The sequence below is a fragment of the Sinohyriopsis cumingii genome, chromosome 8 (genome assembly GCF_028554795.1).
Source record: "Sinohyriopsis cumingii isolate HCF-2022 chromosome 8, ASM2855479v2, whole genome shotgun sequence".
Taxonomy (NCBI): Eukaryota; Metazoa; Mollusca; class Bivalvia; order Unionida; family Unionidae; genus Sinohyriopsis; species Sinohyriopsis cumingii.
Window position 1 is genome coordinate 34,995,296 of NC_142968.1, and position 27,473 is coordinate 35,022,768.

The following is a 27,473-nucleotide window of genomic DNA, read 5'->3' on the forward strand; positions in this document are numbered from 1 at the left end:
CACACACTTGCTGCATCAGGGGTAGGGTGGGGAGGTTGTACAGAAAACTATTTACCTTTGGTAAAGTCATTAGCCACTTTTAAAAATATTATGCGGAAGGTCCTGTTGGCTTATCATGACAGAAATACTATCTTCAAATGCTATCGTTTATGAACTCTTTTATAGCGTCAGTCCCAATCTGAAGATGTCAGCATTCCGAGCAGGGATTGAGTATGGGGATGACACAGAATGGGAGCTGTGTTGGGATCAGTACCTCAAGGCCAACGTGGCTGCTGAGAAAAAACAGCTCCTTGCTGCTCTTGGTTTCACCAAGGATGTTAGACTTCTTAGCAGGTAAAGTATATTGGCAAATTCTTGGAATATTGTACTCTGTGTAATGGGAAATATTATACTCTGTGTAATGGAATATTATACTCTGTGTATTATACTCTGTGTAATGGAATATTATACTCTGCGTAATGGAATATTATACTTTGTGTAATGGAATATTATACTCGATGTAATGGAATATTATACTCTGTGTAATGGAATATTATACTCTGTGTAATGGAATATTATACTTGATGTAATGGAATATTATACTCTGTGTAATGGAATATTATACTCTGTGTGATGGAATATTATACTTTGTGTAATGGAATATTATACTCAATGTAATGGAATATTATACTCAGCATAATGGAATATTATACTCTGCATAATGGAATATTATACTCTGTGTAATGCCAATACACAGATGATCAGCAGGTAAAATATTGTGCAGCCAAAAATACATACATGCCAAGAACATGGAGATATCAAAATATTGAAAATAAAATGAACTGGTTCTACATTGGACCCACTGTATCCTGGCTTCTGTTGCAAACTGGTCACATATTGTTATTGTTGAGACATAAAGATGAAATAATATTTTGAGTATAATTCAAGAAAGAGGCTTCATTAGCAATGACTTTACCTGAAATCAGAAAGTAGAGTTTGCCAGGACACTGCCACATCAAAAGTTTCACTTGAACAAGACTAGTATTTTCAGTTTTGCAGCATATAAGAAACTGTGCTGATTTTTTAAATAATGAACATTTAAATATAGTTTTAGCACATGACATGTGTATAGGGGATTATTTAGGACATTGGTTTTAGTTATTTTGATATGTGCAATATATATATATTTGAGGAGAAACTACTCTATGTAGAGACAAGATGGCCACCATCGCTTAACCGGCTTGAAGCAGCTGTTCCGTTTTTTAATGCCGTTTTCATGATATTTGTGCTTCTTGTCTGTTTTCATCTTCGTTATTCTGTTCATTATGTATAGGCTGTTAAATTCGTGTGTGTTAATTCATCTCCTTGTTTTGGAAATAAAAACAATTAGACTTTTTCTCAGCTGTCTTGCTCCACTGTTTTTGAACAAACCGCCATCACGTGATACTCGCCAGTCAACCCGTTTATGCTACGATGGACCCTCAATTAATTGCTTTAAATGATCACTCCTTGGCTCTCCGCACTGCATTGTGCTCTAGACTAAACGAACTGGGACTACATTCATCATTACCTAAATGTAAACAGAAGCGAAAAAAGAAATGTTGTTTCAAAGCTGGCCAGCGTAGAACAGGAAGAAGAATCCCAGTTATCTCCCTTATTTCGGCACAACCATTTAAAAAAAATTTGACCGTTAATTTAGATAACCTAATTCAACTATCCAAGAAATACCTCTGCGCATTGCATTATTCAATGACCATTCAGTAGGACCACCGGAAAAGCGCACAGAAATAGTTAATTTTATCAACGGCCAGAATGTTGACATATTTTTCCTGACAGAAACATGGCTAAAAACATCAGGCGATGAGCCCAAGTGTGCGGATCTAACACCGACTGGTTCCTCCATCAAGTTGTTCCCCCGTAATTCTCGCGGAGGTGGAATTGCTGCCATCACAAAGAACTCCATGATAAAACATCTTAACTACACCACAACATTCAATTTCAACCACACATTGTTTGAACTAGTCCAGACCACACTCACACTGGAGTAAAGGTCAGCCCATTTTTTCTGCCTATACTGCCCTCCTCCTAGTAGAAAAAACAAGCTGGCTAACTCTCTCTATTTGGAGCAGTTTTCGAATCTCCTCGACTATGGAAATTCGATAAGTGGCAACCTAATTATTCTTGAAGATATCAACTTTCCCTTTGACTGTCCCGGAAACCCAAACACATCAAAACTCCTAGATTCCATTAATGTTTTCAACCTCAAGCAGTCAGTTAACCAACTCACCCATAAACATGGTCACATTTTAGACTGGATTATTCATAGATCTGCTGATAACATTCTACGGTCCTCCCTGGTGTCCCACGAACTTGCATCAGATCACCTCTTCATTATATGCCATCTGGACGTATCAGTCCCTAACCCTCCACCTTTATCTGCTACTAAGAGAAACCTCCATATGATAAATAGAACCAAACTAATGCATGACATCCAAGCTAACCTAACAACTTGCTTACCTCCTACTGCAGAACAACTCGATAACTGTCTGCATTCATTGCTTGACAAATATACCCCAGCTACCAAGTGCAGAGTATCAATTCAAACGTGTTCTCCATGGTATAGCAGCATTAGGGACCAGCTTCGCACTGCTAAAAGAGACCGCCGTAATGCTGAGAGGCTCTGGCTTTCCACCAGACTCACTATTCATAAGCAAATCTATGAAGTCGCTAAGAAGAATGTCACAAATATAGTCCATGCAGCGAAATCAGCCCACTACACTACTAAGATCATGGAAAGTTCCAGCTGCAAAGAGCTCTTCGAGATTACTAACAAGCTAATGTCAAGGAACAAATCAACACCACTTCCAACTACCTTCTCTCCAGTCGAGCTTCTGGACATGTTTGCAAATTTCTTCCATGACAAAGTACAAACCATTAGAGATAAGCTTGACACCACAATTTCAATTGACTCATCATCACCATACAGTTGGGATACAGAATTTGAGCAGCAACCATTTGCAGCATTTGAACCTGTCTCTATGTATTTCGTACATACAATCCTGATGAAGAGTGTACCAAGGTCATATGAACTTGATCCAATTTCTACATCACTGCTGTTTGAGTGCTTAGATCCAGTAGTGCCTTCACTAACTGATGTTATTAATACCTCTCTCTCATCCGGGGAATTCTCATCATTTTTCAAAACTGCCATTGTAAAGCCTCTGCTGAAGAAACCAACACTAGACCATAACGATTTAAAGAACTACCACCCAGTTTCTAATATCCCATTCATATCAAAAATCTTAGAAAAGGTTGTTCTATCCCAGCTTGTATCTCATCTAAATTCAAACAGTCTTTTTAGCAATGTACAATCTGCATATCGCCCTTGCCACAGTACTGAAACTACTCTATTAAAAGTAGTTAATGACATTCTCTCTGCGTTGGATAGCGGAAATATTACAGTCCTCACCCTCCTTGATTTGTTTGCAGCATTTGACACAATAGACCATGATATATTACTTCACCGTCTCCAGCATGTATTTGGCATTCGTGATACAGGCTTGCTGTGGTTCAAGTCCTACTTGGTCAACAGTACACAAATTGTATCTGCAAATGGAATACACTCCAGCCCAGTTGATCTATGTTGTGGTGTTCCACAGGGGTCTGTTCTTGGACCTGTTCTCTTCATTCTGTACACTCAGTCGCACTCAAGTGTCATAGATCATCATCCAGTGTCTCACCAATTGTATGCTGATGACACCCAAATATACAAATCTAGCCACCCAACTGAAGTTGATGCTACCATCCAGGGTGTAGAGAGGTGCATTTCTGATGTGAAATCATGGATGACATGTAACAAGCTGCAGATGAATGATGATAAAACTGAGGCCATTCTGATCACAACAGAAAGACTTTCTCATTCACATCCTTTACCTCAAACAGTAAATATCAGCAACGCCAACATTAAATTCACACAATCAGTACAAAACATAGGTGTTACTCTGGACAGTACTCTCACATTGAACCAACATGTCATGAACATAATCAAGGCTGCATATCTTGAGCTGAGATGCATCAGCTCAATTCGCAAATATCTATCAGTTGATGCCACTAAAATACTTGTGTGTTCATTAGTACTTTTAAGACTGGACTATTGTAACTCAGTTCTGTCTGGTTCATCTCAATATCTACTCCAGAAACTTCAAAAAGTTCAAAACACAGCTACTCGGATCATACTTAGAGTACCATTATCAGAGCACACCTCCCCGCTACTCTGTACCCTACACTGGCTATCCATTCGATCCAGAATCAAACACAAAATCTGTTCTCTGTGCTACGTTTCACTGTCAGACTCTAGTCCAACATACCTATCCAACCTCACCCATGTGTACATACCAGCAAGATATTTACAATCCTCTTATGACAATTGTATACTCATTATTCCCACTATGAAAACAAAGTCATATGGACAGCGATCTTTTGCATACCAGGGCCCAGCAACGTGGAATGAATTGCCCACTGAACTTAGACACAAAGATACAGTGATCACATTCAAGAGGGCTCTCAAAACCCACATATTTCGACTGCAAGAACAAACTTAAAGACCTAAAAATGTTTCCTACCTGAAATATTTTCAGCATGTTTTTTATTTTTTAATGTTTTTCTAATTTCATGGTGTTTGTTTTTGTAATATTATTATATGTTTTTTATCTTATAGGTGTTGTCTAATGTTGTAAAGCGCTTAGAGCTTCTAAAGATTAAGCACTATGCAAAGTCCTCATTATTGTTATTATATATATATATATATATATATATATATATATATATATATATATATATATATCATGACAGATTGCTGAGGTTTAGTCTGGAGGAAGACAAGATTAAGTCTCAGGACACCCCTAGTGTGATTAGCATAGTGTCAGGAAACTATGGAGGACAGGCTCTTGCTTGGAGATTCTTACAGCAAAACTGGGACATATTCTACACCAGGTATGAGATACATGTACAGGGTACTTTTTAGTTTCTAAAGAAGCTAAAGTACACTTTCAAAAAAAAGTGTCTCTCTCCCTGAAAGTTTATGATATACAATTACTTCCATCTGTGGATACAATTACTGTTTGGGGAGGTCTGCCTAAACTTTCAATCCAGAAAATGGTACAAATTCTCACTTTAGAAGTCCTGTAATTCTCACTTTAGAAGTCCCATAATTCTCACTTTAGAAGTCCCATAATTCTCACTTTAGAAGTCCTATAATCAAACTTCAACTCTTAGGCATCATTCATTATCTTTGTGAAAATAAGTAATTACTTGGTTAGCATTAATTGAATGCTCATGTTTTTCAGTGTAAACAAAATAATCAAATTCCTTTCAAAAGAGAATGCATTCAGTAAATGTCAGAACGTACATGTTTCTTCCACTTTCTTTTAAGTCTAAATTTATTTTGTTTTTTAACAATAGTTCAACATCTTTTCAGAGATTTGGTGCAACTTATCACTGACTTTGTCAAGATAGTTAAAAAAATTAAATATGTACAAATATCAACAAAAAATAAATGCATTATGAATGAATCTCTATGTTCAGACAACTGCAAATTACAATTCACAGAATATATAGCAAGAAGTTCATTAGCACCGTGTTAATGTTATCTCAAATTTTATTTTGGAAAACTAAATATGTCCATTAATTTAAAAGAGCACCACATAAATAAGTCAGTCTTCCATCAGGCATACACAAAACACACACACACACTCTCTCTCTGTCTCTCTCTGCATCTCTCTCTCTCTCTCTCTCTCTCTTTGCATCTCTTTATTTGCTTCATGCCTGAAAAGTAGACCTACCCAATTTATTAACAAAGCATCTACTCAGCTGTTGATTTCTGTGAGAAAGAATGTTGTACAGAGCTATTCTCAATATAAAGTTGTAGCTGCTCTTGTCAGAATGAGCCATGGATGGGGGTGTGGGGGTAGTGGAGTGTTTCTTACTCCTCTCTACGACCAAATACAATGCATAGAGAAATATGAGCTGTATGATACATATATAGATATATTGCATATGGTTTTCCTTGTTTCAGATATGGCAGTCTTTCTTTCATATTGTCCAGCATCATCAAATCAGTGGCATCAGGATTTGATACAGACTTTGACTATCTTGAGGTAACAGATTGTTATTATTTTATTATTTTCTTAAAACTATTTAAGTACTGAAAAGAAGCAGCAATTTGTTTGGTGTGCCAATATTCATTGTAAGATACTGCAAAGCTGATTATTTATATCCAGCTTTTCAATTCATCATATTTTTAGAAACGTCTCATAATTTTTTCTAGGAGTTTTGTGATTCATACACTTATTGTGATTTAACTAAAGAAAAGCATTCTGTTGCTAAATGAAAGGGATGTAAAGGATTCACTTCATTTAAATTGGTATGGTTTTCAAAGTAATTCCTTCAGATCTTTGTGCAGACACTGTCATTTCAAATTTCATTCAATGTTGACAGCCTTTCCTAATGAAAATCCTTGGCCATTTTGGGCCTGGGGATTAGACCTTTTTTATCATCATGATATCCTGTGCACTTCTATTCTTGGACAAGTAAATTAGTACAAGCTTTCAAGAGTGGGCTTTTTCAAGCAGATTAGCTTATTACACATTCCTAAGCAATGAGTCAGCCATGTGCCGTTCAACATTTCTAAAAATAGACCCATTCAGCATGCCAGCCTGCAGCTGGATCAACCTAGTCATCATCTGAAGAAGGTATATTGGCTTTGAACCTGATGTCATTTTAAAGTCTATTACTTCAGTTGGAAATGTATGTAACCAAGTTTTTATTGGAGAAAACTATAGCATTGCTTACATATTTAGAGAGAGTGGTGATCATTGAGCTGGTTAGGCCTTTGGGCACCCTCACATGGGGTTTTCTAAAGATGATGACAATATTAGGTGTTTTGCAGGTTGTCAAAGACCAAAGTCTAGTCTTGGTGTCAAAATAACAACAAGAAAATTTTACAGTTTTTATTACTTTAGGATGCTAAAATATATAAAAATATATAAGTTAGGAAATCGAAATCAGAGAAAAATACAAATATGCATGGTTTCTTTTAATATTCTTAAAAAAGTGATTATCCAAATAGATTACCCGAGAACACTTCCAATGATGCCTTAATTTCTGTATATTAGGTTAAGAAGTTTTTCGACACACGTGATGCAGGAACAGGAGTGATGGCGGTGAAGCAGGCCATGGAGAAAATCCAGATGAACACCTATTGGATGAAGCAGAATGAGAAGGAGGTCACTGATTGGCTGATGAAAAATGGGAGCTAGACCTTGTGACTCATGAGAGGAGAAACATAATGGTAATGACATTATGGAATCCTGGTGATCACCTGAAAGCATTTTAAATACTTTTAAGTTCTTGGTTGTCCTCTTGTGTGCTTTGTTTGAAAATACATTATTGGGGGGTATTGAAATTCATTTTGTCATTATTTATTTTGAAATATATAAGTGAAAAAATTAAGAATATTTTTGAAGACCTCTTGATTGAAGATAAATATGACTCATCCAGTTTCATGTGATCTTGAGCAGATGAACTAGTGAGGAATTCTGAGTCTCACCACCATCAAGTTATTCATTGCATTTTAAAGTGAGGAGCTTAATGTTGCCATTGTATACTTTTGATGGTGGCTATACATTTTTGATGGTGACTATACATTTTTGATTCAGCTGATGCCCCCCAAAAAATAAAAATATCAGTACCCAAAGAATAATAATTTACAATAATTTTCTCTCCTTGATTTCTGTGACCTGTTATAATGCTTTTATGTGTGTCATCTGAGTAAGATTGTTTTATTTATGTCATATTATTGTGAAAGGTTCAGGCACCAGAGATTGTTTGCAAGTACCCTTTCCCATGAATAATACATGGATAATTGGCTATATATTCATTTTTTAACTTGTTAGACATTTCTCTCTACATTTTAAGCTTAAAAATTCAACTTAGTGACCCAGCAGTTGCAGAATTCCAATTGCATACAAGAACTTTATGTGACCCTGTTGTTGAGAATTTATATTTGCTACTTTAAATGGATAAAGGAAACACAGAAAGATAAATTAATTCCACATCAGGTCATCGGGATCTTTAAATCATTGTTTTGCTGTACTGTTCTTTCAATTCAGACCTTCACTTATATGTGCAATTTTTAAAAACAATTAATTCCAGTTATGACCTAGAATTTATTCATGTTATAATTGCAGGTCAAGGCATATTGTAAATATATATCTAATATAAATAAATAGATACTGCATATAATTTTGTAATATAAATATCCTTTAACCTAAGACTTTAATTTTAAATAAAAATCTGTTTTGGTATCTGTAAAGAGTGTCAGGATTTAGCAAAGAAGCTAATTCACTGCATTTGTAAAGATGTGTTTGATTTTTTTTAAAATATTTGTATAGAACATAACTTGAGGAGGTTTATAGTTCAGAAATATCTAGCTCTTGTCATTGTTTTCACTGCAGAAAATACTTGGATTTAGCAGTATAGGACTGGAATTTCTCTTGACCTATCCATTCATAGAAAAAGCTATGTTGTAATTTGCAGTCCCAAAATTTGCAAAAATGGTGATTAAATTTGGGGTGTCAGTTCACTCAGTAAAGGTATTTCTGGACATGCAGTGTGCCTGCAGAATTGTGCCTTTAAACCACTGATGTCTGCTGATGTAGTGTAGTTTTTAACTTCTGTAAATGATTATGGGACTAATATTTTAACATGGAAACTGTACAAATGCTTAATTTAGCTATAAATCAAGCTTTATTAGTTTGAAAAGAAACAGTTTCAGTTAAAGGAGAATCACAAAAGTAAATGCTAGAATGAATATTGTTACCTACTACAGTCAATCACAGTAAATGAAACTAAGAACAGAAACCTTTCTGAAGCATATTAGGTTATGCCTCCTTAGCTTTCAACCGTATCACAAGGCCTTATCAGAGGAATGACTTCTGGACCTTATCACAAGGCCTTATCAGAGGAATGACTTCTGGACCTTATCACAAGGCCTTATCAGAGGAATGACTTCTGGACCTTATCACAAGGCCTTATCAGAGGAATGACTTCTGGACCTTATCACAAGGCCTTATCAAAGGAATGACTTCTGGACCTTATCACAAGGCCTTATCAGAGGAATGACTTCTGGACCTCATCACAAGGCCTTATCAAAGGAATGACTTCTGGACCTCATCACAAGGCCTTATCAGAGGAATGACTTCTGGACAGAAGTCACATGATTAACTAAATGTTGACCATATGACAAAACCCTTCTATACGTCAGAAGTTCCAATCTGGAATCATGGTTCAGCACTGGCTCCCATCATGATTTAGTTGATCATGTGACTCTGGCCAGAACAAAGGAGAATATGAGAATTTGAGATATAAAATCTTCACAAATGAAGCATATTCTTCTGATGAAGGCCTGGTGAAAAGGTCAGAAGCTAAGGAGTCATAACCTTTTATGAAACAGAAAGTGATCTATTCTTAGATTGATGAAAAAAAATTATTTGGGGCATGGCAAATGGAGCCAGTTCCTGAAATGACACATTCCTGTTGCACATCTTTTCTGGAGCACAGGGTAATTGAATATTTCTTTAATATTTCAGTTATTGGGAAGCTATGGAGCCATCTTAGGAAAAGAATGCTCCTGTTTCGTTTTATAAAAGATTTCAGTCTCTGTTCAAAACTTATTTGAATTTACATAATGAGATTGAAAGAATCACTACATTGATTTTGTAAATAGAAAAGTCGAGATCTTCTTTTAATCTACAACATCACATAATGTCTGGTCAGATATATTTTAGAAAAACATATTATGTACAATAACGATGAAAGACATAAGTTATGGTAGCTTCATAGACAATGTCACATAATAAGTGAACATTTCTTTACTGTTAGGTCTATGCTTTATGGCTGTTTCATATTTATTATACAATACTTATAAAAACATTATCATGACATGATATAAGCACTGCATATTTTCCGAAGTATGTGTGAATCATGATACCTTTGAGATATAAAATCTTCACAAATGAAGCATATTGGCAGCAAAATTATTTACTGTTAGTCTTTGGCAATAAATATTTTAAACTATTTTGTCATTAATGTCAATGTCAGTTTCACAAAGGGACAAAATTTTATCGACAAAAATTGGAGGTTGAGGTGGAGGTCATCACAGAAATTCATACCATAATTGCAATTTCTCCCATAGATTTACTTAAAAAAATAAGTACAGGTAATTTAACCCTTTACCTCATGCAAGCGTCTTTGGACACCTCTACTCCATTTGCATGGAAGCGCCTTTTGATGCCTGCTGTAAACATCAGCTATTTTGAGCCGGTTTTCATAGCTCCACCTTCTGGGAAAACCCCCTATTAGATACTACATTCATTTCTGCGGATGACAATTACATCAGATCACATGGTCACTGTTTATGCACTGGTCGATATCTGCTATTTAAAGTAACTGGGTCGTAATCTCCACTCTCCAAAATGGCGGTTGCAGATTTCTTTCAGTACTTACGAAGTTTTAACGATTAGATCACAACTATGAAAGTTTCAGTAATTAAGGTAAAGGCTCTGATATTGATGTAGGCAGCAATTAGTTTTTATAAATTATCAAATTCAGATGATTTAGTGATGTAGATGCAGACGAAAAACATGTAAATTTTGAGTGTGGGAAGTGGCAGCTACGGTTGGTCATGCAACCTCACTGACATGACGGAGAATGAGTTCTCTGAAGATTTTAAAGCACATAAAAAATTCTTCCGTGAAAAATAATTACACAGCTATAACAATCGGACTTTACACTTAAATTTTTCCACATATAATAGATGTGTACCAAAAATGTAAATGGTTAAAATTGCTGTTAAAAGTAACATACACTACATTGCTTAACAGTTCACAGGCAGACTATGCGTATGCAGTCGGCTAGGTAACAGGTGTTCTATTTATAGCGTGCTGCACTTTGTCACTATGCTCTTTGAGGTAAAGGGTTAAAAAAAATTATTTAAAATTTAGATTTTTTTATTTGATCAGGAAAGTCTTGTAATTACATTTATTACTTATTTTCAGTTTGTGGAAATTTTAATGTTGAGCAAATACTTGTGCTAGAAGTTTCTAAAAGTTTGAAGTTGAATTTTAAAGGAAGAAAACAAAAGAAAACGTAACACATGAAAAGAAAATGATAAGTATGTCCTTTTTACTGTTATGATGAAGAAAACATCAGTGATGCATATTGTTTTATTAAACTTGTACCACTATATAGATTTTAGTTTTAGTTTCAGGGTATCATATGTTGATACATAATTCACTAAGAAACAGTTTTGTAATGCATAGTGTATCGACAGCCACCTAGCAAACAAATTAACAGCCCCAATCGGAAAGCAAAGTTACATTCATTGATTATATAATAGAGAAACAGTGATGGAGATTGTATTTGTGGAGTGAGTGCATTATTTTTCATTGATCTATAACTGACTCCAATTTAGTCTACTTTCAATGAGTACCTGTCATGGTTTATAATCTAAGCGTTATGTTTTGAAAATTATAACACCAATGGGGGCTTCAAACAGAGAAGATTCATCAGAATTATTTTACACTTTTGAATCTCTCTGTTGACAAAACTAAATGTTAATGCATTGTACTAGCATGACCTCATTTTATGCAATGCCAGTTATCTCAGTCAACCAAAATGACTTTCCACGTGCAAGAATGGTAGTTGTATTTGGTCATTACACAGAATGCATTGCTAATTAATCTGTCATTTTGAGACTGCGTTGCTGCTGAAGTTTCATTTGTACTTTGGAATTACGAAAAAGGATGAATTCATGATAATTGGAGAAAATTTCCACAAAGTAATTCCTTGGCAATAATGGAGTAACACGATATACTCTTTCACAATAAAAATGATTGAAAATGGGGATTAAAATATGGTATATACTTTAGCAATTCAGGATGAGTTTATTGTGAATATACATTTCAGATGTTGTATAGCTGTTCCGTTTTTTTTTTAAAGTGCAGATAGACTCAATATGTACATAAAAACATGGCATTATATTCCTTGAATTGGTATAATTTTTGTCATTTCTTGTTGCAGACATTTGACAGAATATATCAATTCCTAAATAAACTCTGCAACATGATTTTCCTTTTGTACAAAAAATGGTTGCAGTTAAGTTTTCATTTTTCACTGTTGCTGTAATTTTCCTTGATGTTTATATGAAATGTACAGAGTGGAAAAGGTTCCCAAGTTTATTTACAAATCTAGTCATTGCATTTGCTGTTGATAACTTGATCATGATTACATACTGATGGCATAAAGTCATGCATTGAAAATACTTTGTCATGGCAGGGTCTGTGCTGTACAAAGTCATGCATTGAATATACTTGTCATGGCAGGGTCTGCTCTGTATAAAGCCATGCATTAAAAATACTTTGTCATAGCAGGGTCTGCTCTGTATAAAGCCATGCATTAAAAATACTTTGTCATGGCAGGGTCTGCTCTGTATAAAGCCATGCATTGAAAATACTTTGTCATGGCAGGGTCTGTGCTGTACAAAGTCATGCATTGAATATACTTGTCATGGCAGGGTCTGCTCTGTATAAAGCCATGCATTAAAAATACTTTGTCATGGCAGGGTCTGTGCTGTACAAAGCCATGCATAAAAAATACTTTATCATGGCAGGGTCTGCTCTGTATTAAGCCATGCATTGAAAATACTTTGTCATGGCAGGGTCTGTGCTGTACAAAATCATGCATTGAAAATACTTTGTCATAGCAGGGTCTGTGCTGTACAAAGTCATGCATTGAAAATACTTTGTCATGGCAGGGTCTGTGCTGTACAACGTCTTGCATTGAAAATACTTTGTCATAGCAGGGTCTGTGCTGTACAGTCATGCATTGAAAATACTTTGTCATGGCAGGGTCTGCTCTTTATAAAGCCATGCATTAAAAATACTTTGTCATAGCCGGGTCTGTGCTGTACAAAGTCATGCATTGAAAATACTTTGTCATGGCAGGGTCTGTGCTGTACAAAGTCATGCGTTGAAAATACTTTGTCATAGCAGGGTCTGAGCTGTACAAAGTCATGCATTGAAAATACTTTGTCATGGCAGGGTCTGTGCTATACAAAGCCATGCATTGAAAATACTTTGTCATGGCAGGGTCTGTGCTGTACAAAGTCATGCATTGAATATACTTGTCATGGTAGAGTCTGTGCTTTTCAAAGTCATGCATTGAATATACGTGTCATGGCAGGGTCTGTGCTATACAAAGTCATGCATTGAAAATACTTTGTCATGGCAGGGTCTGTGCTGTACAAAGTCATGCACTGAAAATACTTTGTCATAGCAGGGTCTGTGCTGTACAAAGTCATGCATTGAATATACTTGTCATGGCAGGGTCTGTGCTGTATAAAGTCATGCATTAAAAATGCTTTGTCATGGCAAGGTCTGTGCTGTACAAAGTCATGCACTGAAAATACTTTGTCATGGTAGGGTCTGTGCTTTTCAAAGTCATGCATTGAATATACGTGTCATGGCAGGGTCTGTGCTATACAAAGTCATGCATTGAAAATGCTTTGTCATGGCAGGGTCTGTGCTGTACAAAGTCATGCACTGAAAATACTTTGTCATGGCAGGGTCTGTGCTGTACAAAGTCATGCATTGAAAATACTTTGTCATGGCAGGGTCTGTGCTGTACAAAGTCATGCGTTGAAAATACTTTGTCATAGCAGGGTCTGAGCTGTACAAAGTCATGCATTGAAAATACTTTGTCATGGCAGGGTCTGTGCTATACAAAGCCATGCATTGAAAATACTTTGTCATGGCAGGGTCTGTGCTGTACAAAGTCATGCATTGAATATACTTGTCATGGTAGAGTCTGTGCTTTTCAAAGTCATGCATTGAATATACGTGTCATGGCAGGGTCTGTGCTATACAAAGTCATGCATTGAAAATACTTTGTCATGGCAGGGTCTGTGCTGTACAAAGTCATGCACTGAAAATACTTTGTCATAGCAGGGTCTGTGCTGTACAAAGTCATGCATTGAATATACTTGTCATGGCAGGGTCTGTGCTGTATAAAGTCATGCATTAAAAATGCTTTGTCATGGCAAGGTCTGTGCTGTACAAAGTCATGCACTGAAAATACTTTGTCATGGTAGGGTCTGTGCTTTTCAAAGTCATGCATTGAATATACGTGTCATGGCAGGGTCTGTGCTATACAAAGTCATGCATTGAAAATGCTTTGTCATGGCAGGGTCTGTGCTGTACAAAGTCATGCACTGAAAATACTTTGTCATGGCAGGGTCTGTGCTGTACAAAGTCATGCATTGAATATACTTGTCATGGCAGGGTCTGTGCTGTATAAAGTCATGCATTAAAAATGCTTTGTCATGGCAAGGTCTGTGCTGTTTTCAAGGTACTACTCAACTGATTTCATGTCTGAATTAGGTACTTGCCAATCTGTCATTAGGGAAATTGTACCAGTGACATGAAACTGAAATGCAGAGTAAACACAAACAAATGATGAATACAGTTTGAAGGAAACAGAGAATGCAGATGGAAAATGATAAACCAATACAAAGTTAAAAACAAAATGCATTCCGTGAATATATTTATAAATCTACATTTGCTCTTGTCTGGAGCTAAATTTCCATAATTGAATGCCTTTTTGCCTGATAATCTGGTATTAGAAATGTAGCAGTGTCTTATGGCACCTCAGCACAAACATGGTTATGTAGTGCCTTCAAAAGACAAAGAGGTTAATATTTTGTAAAATTTATGTAAAATAACAGATAAAGGTTGGACATGGAAAATCCTTTAAATATGATTACAATTTGTTGTATAGACCATTCTCAGAATGTATTCATGTATTCATGTGACCCTGGGTCAAAAAATCCAAAACGAGGCTAAGCTAGACACCAGCTTTATTTTACCTCGCAACCATGGCTGCTACAGTTGATACTGGCAAGGGAAAAAATTTTGATGAATATTGGTGTGTTATGTTGTGCAATGGCAACGCTAGAATTCACATAGATTTAAGCTCCCACCATATTCCATCAGTTAAGAAGATGGAGCTTTGTAGAAAATGGATAGTTGCAATACGTCAGTGATGAGGGGCCGAATTTTAAGGTAAGAAACTGGATGATTGTTGGTGTGTTTGTATTTTCTTGCAGCTGAATGATGTAATAAAGAGAAATCCAAACACAAAATAGGTTTTGTCTATGAAGCAAATAAGTGTATGTATGCGTGTTTTATAATGGATTCTAAAAATGTTACCCCTAGTCCCATTCCACAGAACGGAGTCACTGAAAACTGGGCATACCTCCATGCAGCGCATTTATATCAGAAATTATTAACTGATGTACTAGTAATAATTACAGAAAAAGTTCAAAAACTAAATAGAAACAGTAGAATGAAAATAACCACGATAGAGAAGAGAGACAGCACCAGTACTATAAAAATGATGAGAGGACAAGTTGAATGAAATTACAAGAGAGAGAGAGAGAGAAAGCATGACTGGATAAGAGTTAATGAAACTGTTGATAAAGCATATTGATATGTATAAACCAAAGAGAAAATGCACACTTAAATCACAGGCCATTGAAATTCTGTCACTGTAGTAAGTTAATGTCAGAGAATCCCCCAAAAGGGAAGCAAATATATGTGTATATATAAGTATATATATATATATATATATATATATATATATATATATATATATATATATATATATATATATGATTTTTTTCCTCCCTTTTTTCTTGCATATTCTGGCATTTTTATTTACTACAGTGATATAATTTCAATGGCAAACAGCTGAGATCGTTACATGATGTACTGTGGGACGCCATATTTTTTCTCGATCTGCCTAGCTTACCCTCATTTTTGCGATACATTAATATTTATAAGGATCTCATTAAGAATGGTCTGCAAACTGCTTTCTCTTAAAAAGTCCATGATTTTTTATTTGCATTCTATTTATAATTGTGTGTCAGCTGTAATCTCATTGTTTTTATGCCTTTACTGCTTCCATTCATCATTTCTTTTCCTGAATACAGACTTTATACAAATGAAGCGTGAATGTCATGCCCCCAAAAATCCAGATTTTGTCAGATTACCATTTTCTGGATCCACTTTGGTTAATAATCATGATAATGTACAGATTTTAACATTTTGTTAATCTCAGGAATACAAATGTAATTGGATTGGTGTTTCTGTCTTTGTTAAACTTTCTTGGTCATTTATCTTGGCCTATGTCAGATTTTGATTTCATTACCTCTGGCCAGTACATGAATACTGGGACCATTACAACTGATAAGCCCTGGCATTACCTCTAGCCAGTGCATGAATACTGGGACCATTACAACTGATAAGCCCTGGCATTACCTCTGGCCAGTGCATGAATACTGGGACCATTACAACTGATAAGCCCTGGCATTGCCTCTGGCCAGTGCATGAATACTGGGGCCATTACAACTGATAAGCCCTGGCATTACCTCTGGCCAGTGCATGAATACTGGGACCATTACAACTGATAAGCCCTGGCATTACCTCTGGCCAGTGCATGAATACTGGGACCATTACAACTGATAAGCCCTGGCATTACCTCTGGCCAGTGCATGAATACTGGGACCATTACAACTGATAAGCCCTGGCATTACCTCTGGCCAGTGCATGAATACTGGGACCATTACAACTGATAAGCCCTGGCATTACCTCTGGCCAGTGCATGACTACTGGGACCATTACAACTGATAAGCCCTGGCATTACCTCTGGCCAGTGCATGAATACTGGGACCATTACAACTGATAAGCCCTGGCATTACCTCTGGCCAGTGCATGAATACTGGGACCATTACAACTGATAAGCCCTGGCATTACCTCTGGCCAGTGCATGAATAATGGGACCATTACAACTGACCTTGAACTACAACATGGACAATAAGAAAACACACATGTACATGTAGCAATATAATATTATTTCAGAAAGGTATGGAATCAAAGAGCAGATGATGAATGGATTTAGTATTTCAAATGTAATACATGTTCTTAGATCTGTTAATCCAGCAGTAGTAACTCATTTTGTAAATATTTTTAGCATTTATTTCTCAAATTATTCAGTGAAATGGGGAATTTTCCCCAGCACAAGCTCTAATCCATGTCGTGTTGTGAACTTCTTATAAGGATAGAGTTATTTGTAAAATAATTTTAGCACATTTATTTTATATTGTATATATTGTGTTTTATTCTGTTTGTCCCATTATAGATAAATGTATTTTCCATTAGATTAAATACATTCCATTCTGAATTAGTCAAACATATTTTTTTCTAGAAGAGATAATTTGACAGTTTGCTAGGTGTTTTGTGTAATCTGTTATACAGCGTACTTTACATTAACATTATATTTGGTCATGGTAATTGTTAGAAATGCTTTTGGTGCTAAGGAAGTCTTTCAATAAATGTGCAGTCATTGTGTATTTCTGTCATTGCTTTCTTTAAACACTATACATGCAGTTTTCTCCATAGAAATTTGTTTATTTGTAATAGTCATAAGTGGAAGATTGCAGAAGAGTCAATGATGATGAACTGAGAATAAAATAAAGATGCCTAAAAAAAAGGCAGATGCAGTCCTTTCCATCTTCTGCAGTATTACTTCCAGTCCCTGCCCAGATTCATTATTACATTAACTCTTAATGCATGTCTGGGTTATGATTCATATTTTGATCATGTGACTATGTGGATGCCCAGATTAATTATTACATTAACTCTTAATACATGTCTGGGTTATGATTCATATTTTGATCATGTGACTGTGTGATGCCCAGATTCATTATCACATTAACTCTTAATGCATGTCTGGGTTATGATTCATATTTTGATCATGTGACTATGTGATGCCCAGATTCATTATCACATTAACTCTTAATACATGTCTGGATTATTATCAGATGGCCATGTGATGTTGACTTGGCATTTATGTACAAGAAGCTATCACCTGATGTAGCCATTGTGTTTTCATGTGACATAAGCACAGCTGATTCATAGGAGGCTATAGTAGAAGGACGTAATTTTATAGATGTGTATGTATTGGGGTTCAATTTTGTGTCAACACTATACTGGCAATATGACACCAATTAAAAGTTTATATGCTTAAAAATTAAACCTAAAGAATTGAAAAATGAACTTTAGGAAGATGAAACTTTGCAAATGTAAACATGAAGTACTACAAAATAAACTAAACATAGATGTAAGTTGTGTATATGATTATTGTTAAAAAAAATAAAAATACTTAAAATAAACATTCACAATTTTTTTATATATAAACCAAATAAACTTAATTTCAAGTTGGTTGCAACTTGTTCAGATGTTATTATCACTTGGTGTTACAGCCTGTAGTGTAATTATAGTAATAATAATGATAATAATGATAATAATAATGAGGACTTTGTATAGCGTCTGATCTTTAGAAGCTCTAAGCGCTTTATAACATTAGACAACACCTATAAGATAAAAAACATGTAATAATATTATTACAAAAACAAACACCATGAAATTAGAAAAACATTAAAAAATAAAATACATGCTGAGAATATTTCACGTAGGAAACATTATTAGGTCTTTAAGTTTGTTCTTGCAGTCGAAATATGTGAGTTTTGAGAGCCCTCTTGAATGTGATCACTGTGTCTTTGTGTCTAAGTTCAGTGGGCAACTCATTCCACGTTGCTGGGCCCTGGTATGCAAAAGAACGCTGTCCATATGCTTTGTTTTCATAGTGGAAATAATGAGTATACGATTGTCAGAAGAGGAGCGTAAGTATCTTGCTAGTGTATACACATGGGTGAGATAGGTATGTTGGACTAGAGTCCGACAGTGAAACTTAGCACAGAGAACAAATTTTGTGCTTGATTCTGGATCGAATGGATAGCCAGTGTAGGGTACAGAGCAGCGGGGAGGTGTGCTCTGATCGTGGTACTCTAAGTATGATCCGAGCAGCTGTGTTTTGAACTTTTTGAAGTTTCTGGAGTAGATATTGAGATGAACTAGACAGAATTGAGTTACAATAGTCCAGTCATGAAAGTACTAATGAACACACAAGTGTGTTAGTGGTATCAACTGATAGATATTTGCGAATTGAGCTGATGCGTCTCAGCTCAAGATATGCAGCCTTGCGTATGTTCATGACATGTTGGTGCAATGTGAGAGTACTGTCCAGAGTAACACCTAGGTTTCGTACTGATTGTGTGAATCTAATGTTGGTGTTGCTGATATTTATTGTTTGAGGTAAAGGATGTGAATGAGAAAGTCTTTGTGTTGTGATCAGAATGGCTTCAGTTTTATCATCATTCATCTGCAGCTTGTTACATGTCATCAGTAATGAACCTCTCTACACCTTGGATGGTAGCATCAACTTCGGTTGGGTGGCTAGATTTGTATATTTGGGTGTCATCAGCGTACAGTTGGTGAGACTGGATGATGATCTATGACACTTGAGAGTGACTTAGTGTACAGAATGAAGAGAACACCACAACATAGATCAACTGGGCTGGAGTGTATTCCATTTGCAGATACAGTTTGTATCCTGTTGACCAAGTAGGACTTGAACCACAGTAAGGCTGTATCATGAATGCCAAATACATGCTGGAGACGGTGAAGTAATATATCATGGTCTATTGTGTCAAATGCTGCAACAAATCAAGGAGGGTGAGGACTGTAATATTTCCGCTATCCAACGCAGAGAGAATGTCATTAACTACTTCTAATAGAGTAGTTTCAGTACTGTGGCAAGGGCGATATGCAGATTGTACATTGCTAAAAAGACTGTTTGAATTTAGATAAGATACAAGCTGGGATAGAACAACCTTTTCTAAGATTTTTTATATGAATGGGAGATTAGAAACTGGGCGGTAGTTCTTTAAATCGTTATGGTCTAGTGTTGGTTTGTTCAGCAGAGGCTTTACAATGGCAGTTTTGAAAAATGATGGGAATTCCCCGGATGAGAGAGAGGTATTAATAACATCAGGCAGTGAAGGCAATACTGGATCTAAGCACTCAAGCAGCAGTGATGTTGGAATTGGATTAAGTTCACATGACTTTGGTACACTCTTCATCAGGATTGTACGTACGAAATACATAGAGACAGGTTCAAATACTGCTAATGGTTACCGCTCAAATTCTGTATCCCAACTGTATGGTGACGACGAGTCAATTGAAATTATGGTGTCAAGCTTATCTCTAATGGTTTGTACTTTGTCACGGAAGAAATTTTCAAACATGTCCGGAAGGTCGACTGGAGAAAAGGTAGTTGGAGGTGGTGTTGATTTGTTCCTTGACATTAGCTTGTTAGTAATCTCGAAGAGCTCTTTGCAGCTGGAACTTTCCATGATCTTAGTAGTGTAGTGGGCTGATTTCGCTGCACGGACTATATTTGTGATATTCTTCTTAACGGCTTCATAGATTTGTTTATGAATATTGAGTCTGGTGGAAAGCCAGAGCCTCTCAGCTTTACGGTGGTCCCTTTTAGCAGTGCGAAGCTGGTCCCTAACACTGCTATACCATAGAGAACTCTCTTGAATTGATACTCTGCACTTGGCAGCGGGGGCATGTTTGTCAAGCAATGAACGCAGACAGTTATCGAGTTGTTCTGCGGTAGGAGGTAAGCAAGTTGTTAGGTTAGCTTGGATGTCGTGCATTAGTTTGGTTATATTTATCATACAGAGGTTTCTCTTAGTAGCAGATAAAGGTGGAGGGTTAGGGACTGATATATCAAGTGGCATATAATGCAGAGGTGATCTGATGCAAGGTCATGGGATACCAGGGAGGACCGTAGAATGTTATCATCAGGTCTATGAAGAATCCATTCTAAAATGTGACCATGTTTATGGGTGGGTTGGTTAACTGAATGTTTGAGGTTGAAAACATTAATGGAATCTAGGAGTTTTGATGTATTTGAGTTTCCGGGACAGTCAAAGTGAAAGTTAAAATCTCCAAGAATAATCAGGTGGCCACCTATCGAATTTCCATGGTCAGGAGATTCGGAAACTGCTCCAAAAAGAGAGAGTCAGCCAACTTGTTTTTTCTGCTAGGAGGAGGGCGGTATAGGCAGAATAAATGGACTGACCTTTGCTCCAGTGTGAGTGTGGTAATATTACATTCTGGGATGAGAGAGGTTGAAAGAGGTTGGGCACTAAAAATGAACATTAAAGAATTACTTTCTATGTGTGATAATATACATTGTTAAAATGTTATATATAATAGCACAGAACTATCATTATGCTGTATATATGATTTTTCTCCGTTTTAAAGCGGAATTCTGCTTTTCTCCTGACTTGAATCTGATATTTCTTGATATAGTCTGTTATTTTTTATCATCTCCGATCCTGTTTTTTATATATAGATTAGGGCTGTATAGTGGTTTTAACTGTTTGGCTGAATACGAATAGACACCCTAACTATTTGGTGAAATACAAATATGAATAATGACTGAATGCTGCAAAATAAAATAGATTTTTTTCAGCAGGTCTAATGACATTTTAATTAATTATAAAGTAACTAACAACAAACACGTGAAGGTTCAAAGTAAGTAAGGCATTACCAAAATATCAAAGTGCTACAGTTAAACGTCTTGATGATGCTTTACACATTAACTAATGTATAGCAATTTTCAAATTTTCAAATACAGTCCAACAGTTACTGCTGCATAAAGAATACATTCGCTTAAAAAAAAAAAATCGAGTCTCTCGTCAGTGTCTGCCAGGACACAACATCTGTTGTCTGAGAAGATGTTGCTTGCAGTACTGAATAGACGTTCACTTGTTGGAAGCACTGCTAGATAACATTTGGCACAAAAATTGAGTACAGGAAACCTGTCAGCATTAGTCTGCCACTATGACACTGAATCAATATCCCTTGGGATACAAGGCTCGTTCAGAAATTTGTACGAATTGCGGTGCTCTTTTCTGACTACAATGAGTCTGCTGTTCACGAAGTTTGACCTAATTGTACTATTCGTATTTGGCTGCGTCATACTATTTGGCCGAATATGAATACCGCATTTAATAAAGTATTTGGGGCCAAAGCAAATACGAAGCGAATATTTGGTACAGGCCTAATGTATATATACATGTATACAAGAACTTAATGGTGGATCAGAACACTAGTATTTATATGGTGCCAATTAAAGGGAACGTTCTAAAAATGTAGACATAAAGATTGCAGAAATAATTTTTAGGAAGAGGTTTGCTTTCATATAAATGCAGACATGAAGTACTACAAAATTGTTCACTATTAGGATGATAGCGGGAGTCAGATTTATGTGGCTGACACCTTTTCTCTGCAACTTGTTCTTTATGAAGAATTGTGCTCTTCTGTGATGGTTTTGATGTTATGAGGCTTGTTTCCATTCCACATATTTGTCAAAAATATAGAACAGGTCGATTTATATAATGTTTAAAGTCAGTATATGGAACCTTCCATTTCAGAGCTGGTTGGTACAATACATTTTCATTACCCCGAATACAAATGACTAAACATCCAACAGTACATAATAATAAAAATTTCCAGACTCTATAAGTAAATTGTCTCAGTATAATATGGGTCGCTGTTTGTAGTAGCGTTTCATGGCACCTCACCATAACAGAGAATCTCTGGTGAAATTGAATTGCATAAAAATTTAGGAATATCAAGTCTTTCAAATAAATATTAACCTCAGGTACCGGATATAAGATGAAATAATAAACATAAAGATGTTAAAATTGTCTACATTTGATTTAGAATTTAAAATAAAGGCAACACATAAAATCCTAAATCATACGGTCGAATCATGTAAATGTGATTCCCACAAAGAGGCTGACATTTGTTAGAGTGATGTATCATACATTTTCTTTTTTCAGTTCATATCAAAATACCAATGTTTCGTATGGTGGAAGTCAACACAGTATACTTGGGTGTTTTCCACTTTCTGCGCATAGTGGCATGGTATGCAATCTGATATAGAACCATTCTACACAAGGCATACATGGGTCAGGTATGAGTGTCAGATATGCAATTGACACAGTACCACTTCATCGCTCCGATTGGTTCTAAACAACGAAGGCAACTCTCCAATAGCGGATTTGATCTCAAGATTGTGGAGCTTTTGTTCCACATAGTTTGCCAAGCATGATGAATAGGCTAATTTATACAATATTTATAGTTAGTTTATGGACTTGTTCACATTTGCTATCAGGATCATTTCCTCTTTCGAGATGGGTCGCTACCCACAGCCAACAGGGTGCTTTCACTGTTACCTCTTACAGCATGCAGCGAGGATGCATCAGGCCTATACTACAACCCTGAACCCGCGGGTCCTTACTAAGAAATCCCTCCCCACAAAAGGCAGTTTCTGCCATGTAGATTTCAATATGTGGTGTGGTTAGAAAGTGGAGCATCTTTTTGGAAGATAGTTACACAAAACAACTAAGATATTGGCTTGATTCTTTGCAATTGTGAAACTGATAGCTTTATTTTTAGGCAAGTCTGACCATTGCATTGAGTTGGCAAGGCTGATACAAAGTTCTGAACAAGGTTACAGATGTAACATACAAAATTCAGACATTTCCAAAAGCAAGCTCATAATTGTGCATGTAGATTGTTTTAAGCTTTTCAAAGGAAGTTAGTTCCCTCTGAATGGGCTCTTAAATTGGTACCGAAGCCTATTTCACCACCTACAAATGTAGATATTGGTCCTGTTACTGACGTTGAACTGGAAATCTTTTACCTAGACATTACCACCACCCCTGCTGCCAAAGATAATCAAATGATAATCATGTTGGGGTCATTCCATATGGCATCCACTAAATTGCTCTCTGTACCAGAATTTAGACTGACTATGTAGCTGTTGTGCAGCTGGCATGCAGTGAGTAAATATTTATGGTTCACTCTCTCCCCTCAAAATAATAGGATATTCCTTACTTACGAACATAATAATTGAGTTACTAAGATTCTATGGTCTTCGAGTAAGTAATAGAAAAGACCGAAAACCATCATTTTTTAAAAATTCAACAAATAATTTATTTCACTAGAATTTATGAAAATTTAGTATGTACTTACAGTATTGTGAATTAAATCCCAAAAAGTCCAATAAACGCTATCAATAGTCCTAGTGAATAAAATTCTAATTAAAATCCAGTGGCGTTCAAAATAAGAGCCAACACTGAAGGCGTTGATGTGCCTGTAGTCTTGAATGCAATAATGTACCAATGACCTAGGGTGTGATGATGCGCTAACAGTCTTCCAATTAATCACAGTAATATTATCCAAGATGCCCTTGTCTGAATTCATTATACATGTATATCCAAGTTAATGTTTCTGTCCAGGAATATTATTCAAGAGTACTTTGTATCACCAGAGAATAACAATTTGAATAAATAATTTCACCCAAATCAAATAATGAACACAACAATAAGAATAATTCTGCCTCAAAACGTTAAAGGATGAATAATTTCTCAAGTAAACAAGATTATATATAAAAGCAAAGACACAAAAGTAGAACGAGGATGTAGGTCTAGAGTTCATTTCTAGAAAATCCTAAGTTGTAAACAAATAAAATCTGTTAACAAAATTATAACAAAGAATATCAATGTCCTTGACTCAGACCAAGATAATGATCCTAATATTTAACCCACTCCTAGAGAACTATTAACTATGTAGCATTTGTTTACTGAATAACAGGCTTTGCTAGGTACACAATGAACTTGATTTTGGACAAGTCAAGTCCAAAATGTAATTATATGTACAATGTATTCATTGCTAAAAAGACAACAATACAAATTAAATATATATAACAGAGTGAGAGATACACTATTTATTTTCTTGAAGATATGTGCAAGATTGTTTTCTATTCCTAAGAGATTCTTGCATAATTGTGCAGGTAGTGTATAGTACTTGAACTGCGAGACAATGGGTTAGGTGGTAATCAAAATAACGGGAAACAAGTCAGAGTCTCATCCTCTTTGCATAACATAGTTGATCTCAAATTTTGTATGGAAATGCACCGAAAAGAGATATTAGACACGTATAGTAGATGTCCTACAATTGGATGTGGAAGAGTGAGAGTGGGAGAGACGCTTATATGAGTCTCAGCTATTTCCCAGTAAAGGCATGACTTGCAAAGTTGGAAGTTGTTTGTCTCCTTCCTCCTTCCTGGCCTATAGGGCATATATGCGCTACTGATTTCAGATGCACAGAAGGAAGATCAGGGTCAACTGACCCAAATGTTGCCGTAAATTGGTGGAAAAAGTAGACCTGAACAGACATCTCAAGATGAAGCATTAGTATAATCCACAAGATGCAAGAGATGCAGCAACTCTTGTGGTGGAAAATAATGTCAATTTCTGGACCCAGGGCATTTTATTACCTCAAAGGCAGCCAGGAGACGCCATACCCAACTACGGTAGCAAGCAGCAACCGAGAGATGAGCAAATCTACCAGTGGTAGAGGACCAGTTGGTGATCCCGAAGAGAGGAGAGTAAACCCCAAGTGATTTGATCCACTACATGCGATATTTAGAGGAAAAATGGAATTTCTCCACAAAAAAATATTTGTTCTCTATAATTTTGACAGAAGAACCTGTGCAGGAAATTAAAAACAAATATAAACGCGGAACTGTCAATAATTGTTGAATTCCTCTCAGAAAGTCTGCACAAATGTATTGCTTAATTATTATGTTTTTCTACGGCCTATGTGGATTGTACAGTCAAATGTGGCGATTATTTTTCATTGCTGTGCTCATGAAAAACAAACTCGAAGAAAAAAATATGTTTACCATCCATGCTATAAGTTAGGGAGGGGGGTTAGCATTATAAGTATACAAGTCCAGTTCCTAACCAGCCTAACTACGATGTCGTTTCCTCAACGTGGTTGAGGCTACGAACTGAACCGATCCCATATCATGTAGTAAAGCAAGTAAAAGTATCGTTCAAGTCAGAATGAAACATTGGGTAAACGTATACTCCCTAAGTCATATTTGGTTAAGTTGGGATTATGGTGAAGTTATCACTACGACATAAAATATATTGTTATGGTTAAACTAAGCTCACCTTGTCCCCAGTGACAGATAATGCGAGATTCGTTTCTAAGTATGGCTTGCTATACCACGTGTATATTCTACAACATTTGACTGACATAACGCACGAACAGAGAGAATGGATACCTATATTAATTGCGGAAACAAGTTTGTTTGAGAAAAGACAATGGCTTGGACAGGAAAATCTTGCTGGCTAAATTTAAAGTAAAGTGTACACATAAAACTAAGAAACAATGTCATAGAAAAGGAATTTGGTGTACATCTAACCCCCGAATCAAACAGAAGTTTTTATGTTCAAATTGCTTATGAACTGTAGTGATCATGGCCAAGTCCAGAGGCAACAGGCGATGCATTCAAACATTTGAAAGATATTGCGATGCAGTCTGGATAAATGAGTATGAAATTAAAAGCCCTTTCCCTGGGCCAAGAAAGTCGGGTCTTGAAAAAGTTGTGATGAGTCGCCACCCAACTCCAAGACACCTTTAAGAGGCAGAGAGTAATGTCGCCAGAAAAGATACGTGTTACTTAAAAACAAGAAATTATGAAAGAACTATTACGTCTCGTGAGCAAACATAAATTTCCAAGGAACATGTATAGAGATGAACGTTTTGTTTGCTCATGCATTCACGTTACTATCAAGATATATAATTATATATCGGTTATCCATGTTCATACATGAGCAACCTATAAATTTATATCGTGCCCAAAACAGTTCGTCCTCTGACGTATGCTTCTACTGAGCTGAACGTGTGTGCAGAGGATAATGAAAATATTGGATTGAAAGCATGAACGGACATACGACTGCAACTAAGTTCTGCCACCTAGGTTGGTCATGGTCAATGGCTTGTACCTCGCCCCAGGAAAGTCCGATTTCTTCAAGCTCGGTCGTCACTTTCCTAAGCCAGACTACCTTTGGCCGTCCACATTTACGCTTACAAGCTCGCGGACCATCTGAGGGTACCTTGGGTATCCGTTCTTGGGGAATCCTCATTGCAAGCAAGAGCCATCTGATGGTACCTTGGGTATCCGTTCTTGGGGAATCCTCATTGCAGGCAAGAGCCATCTGATATTGTGCATCTCGATCTCCAAGGAAATATTGTTACATCCCGTCTTTTTATATAAGTTCACACTGGAGATCTTGTATGGCCAAAAGATGCTGTAGATTTTACGGAGGATACTATTGTGAAATGAATTTACATTGCTCATGTCTGTCTTCACTATTCTTCAACACTCCAAGCCGTACATCATTACCAACTTTACTTTGCTTTTGCAAAGTCTGATCTTTGTCTCGAGGCTATATTGTTTTCACTTCCATAAAGGGCGAAGTCTGCTGAAATCACCTCTGGCTTTATTTACCCTGGCCGTGATGTCCTTTTGGCACCGTT

The 27,473-nt window shown here is 36.3% G+C and overlaps 1 protein-coding gene across 2 annotated transcripts in view; it reads left to right on the top strand.

Annotated features, from left to right (window-relative positions):
- The window catches only part of LOC149793281 (glutamyl aminopeptidase-like), a 109,800-nt gene extending 92,299 nt beyond the window's left edge, over positions 1-17,501 (top strand). The window contains exons 16-20 of one of the 2 annotated variants that reach the window (XM_089967264.1): positions 166-333; positions 4,831-4,971; positions 6,053-6,134; positions 7,152-7,327; positions 9,627-17,501. In XM_089967264.1, the coding sequence (XP_089823390.1) occupies positions 166-333; positions 4,831-4,971; positions 6,053-6,134; positions 7,152-7,295 (535 nt within the window). In that variant the 3' untranslated portion in view covers positions 7,296-7,327; positions 9,627-17,501. Of the gene's footprint in view, positions 1-165; positions 334-4,830; positions 4,972-6,052; positions 6,135-7,151 lie in introns of both variants that reach the window. The other variant, XM_089967263.1, reaches the window with a different exon arrangement.
- The last annotated feature ends 9,972 nt before the right edge of the window (positions 17,502-27,473 follow it).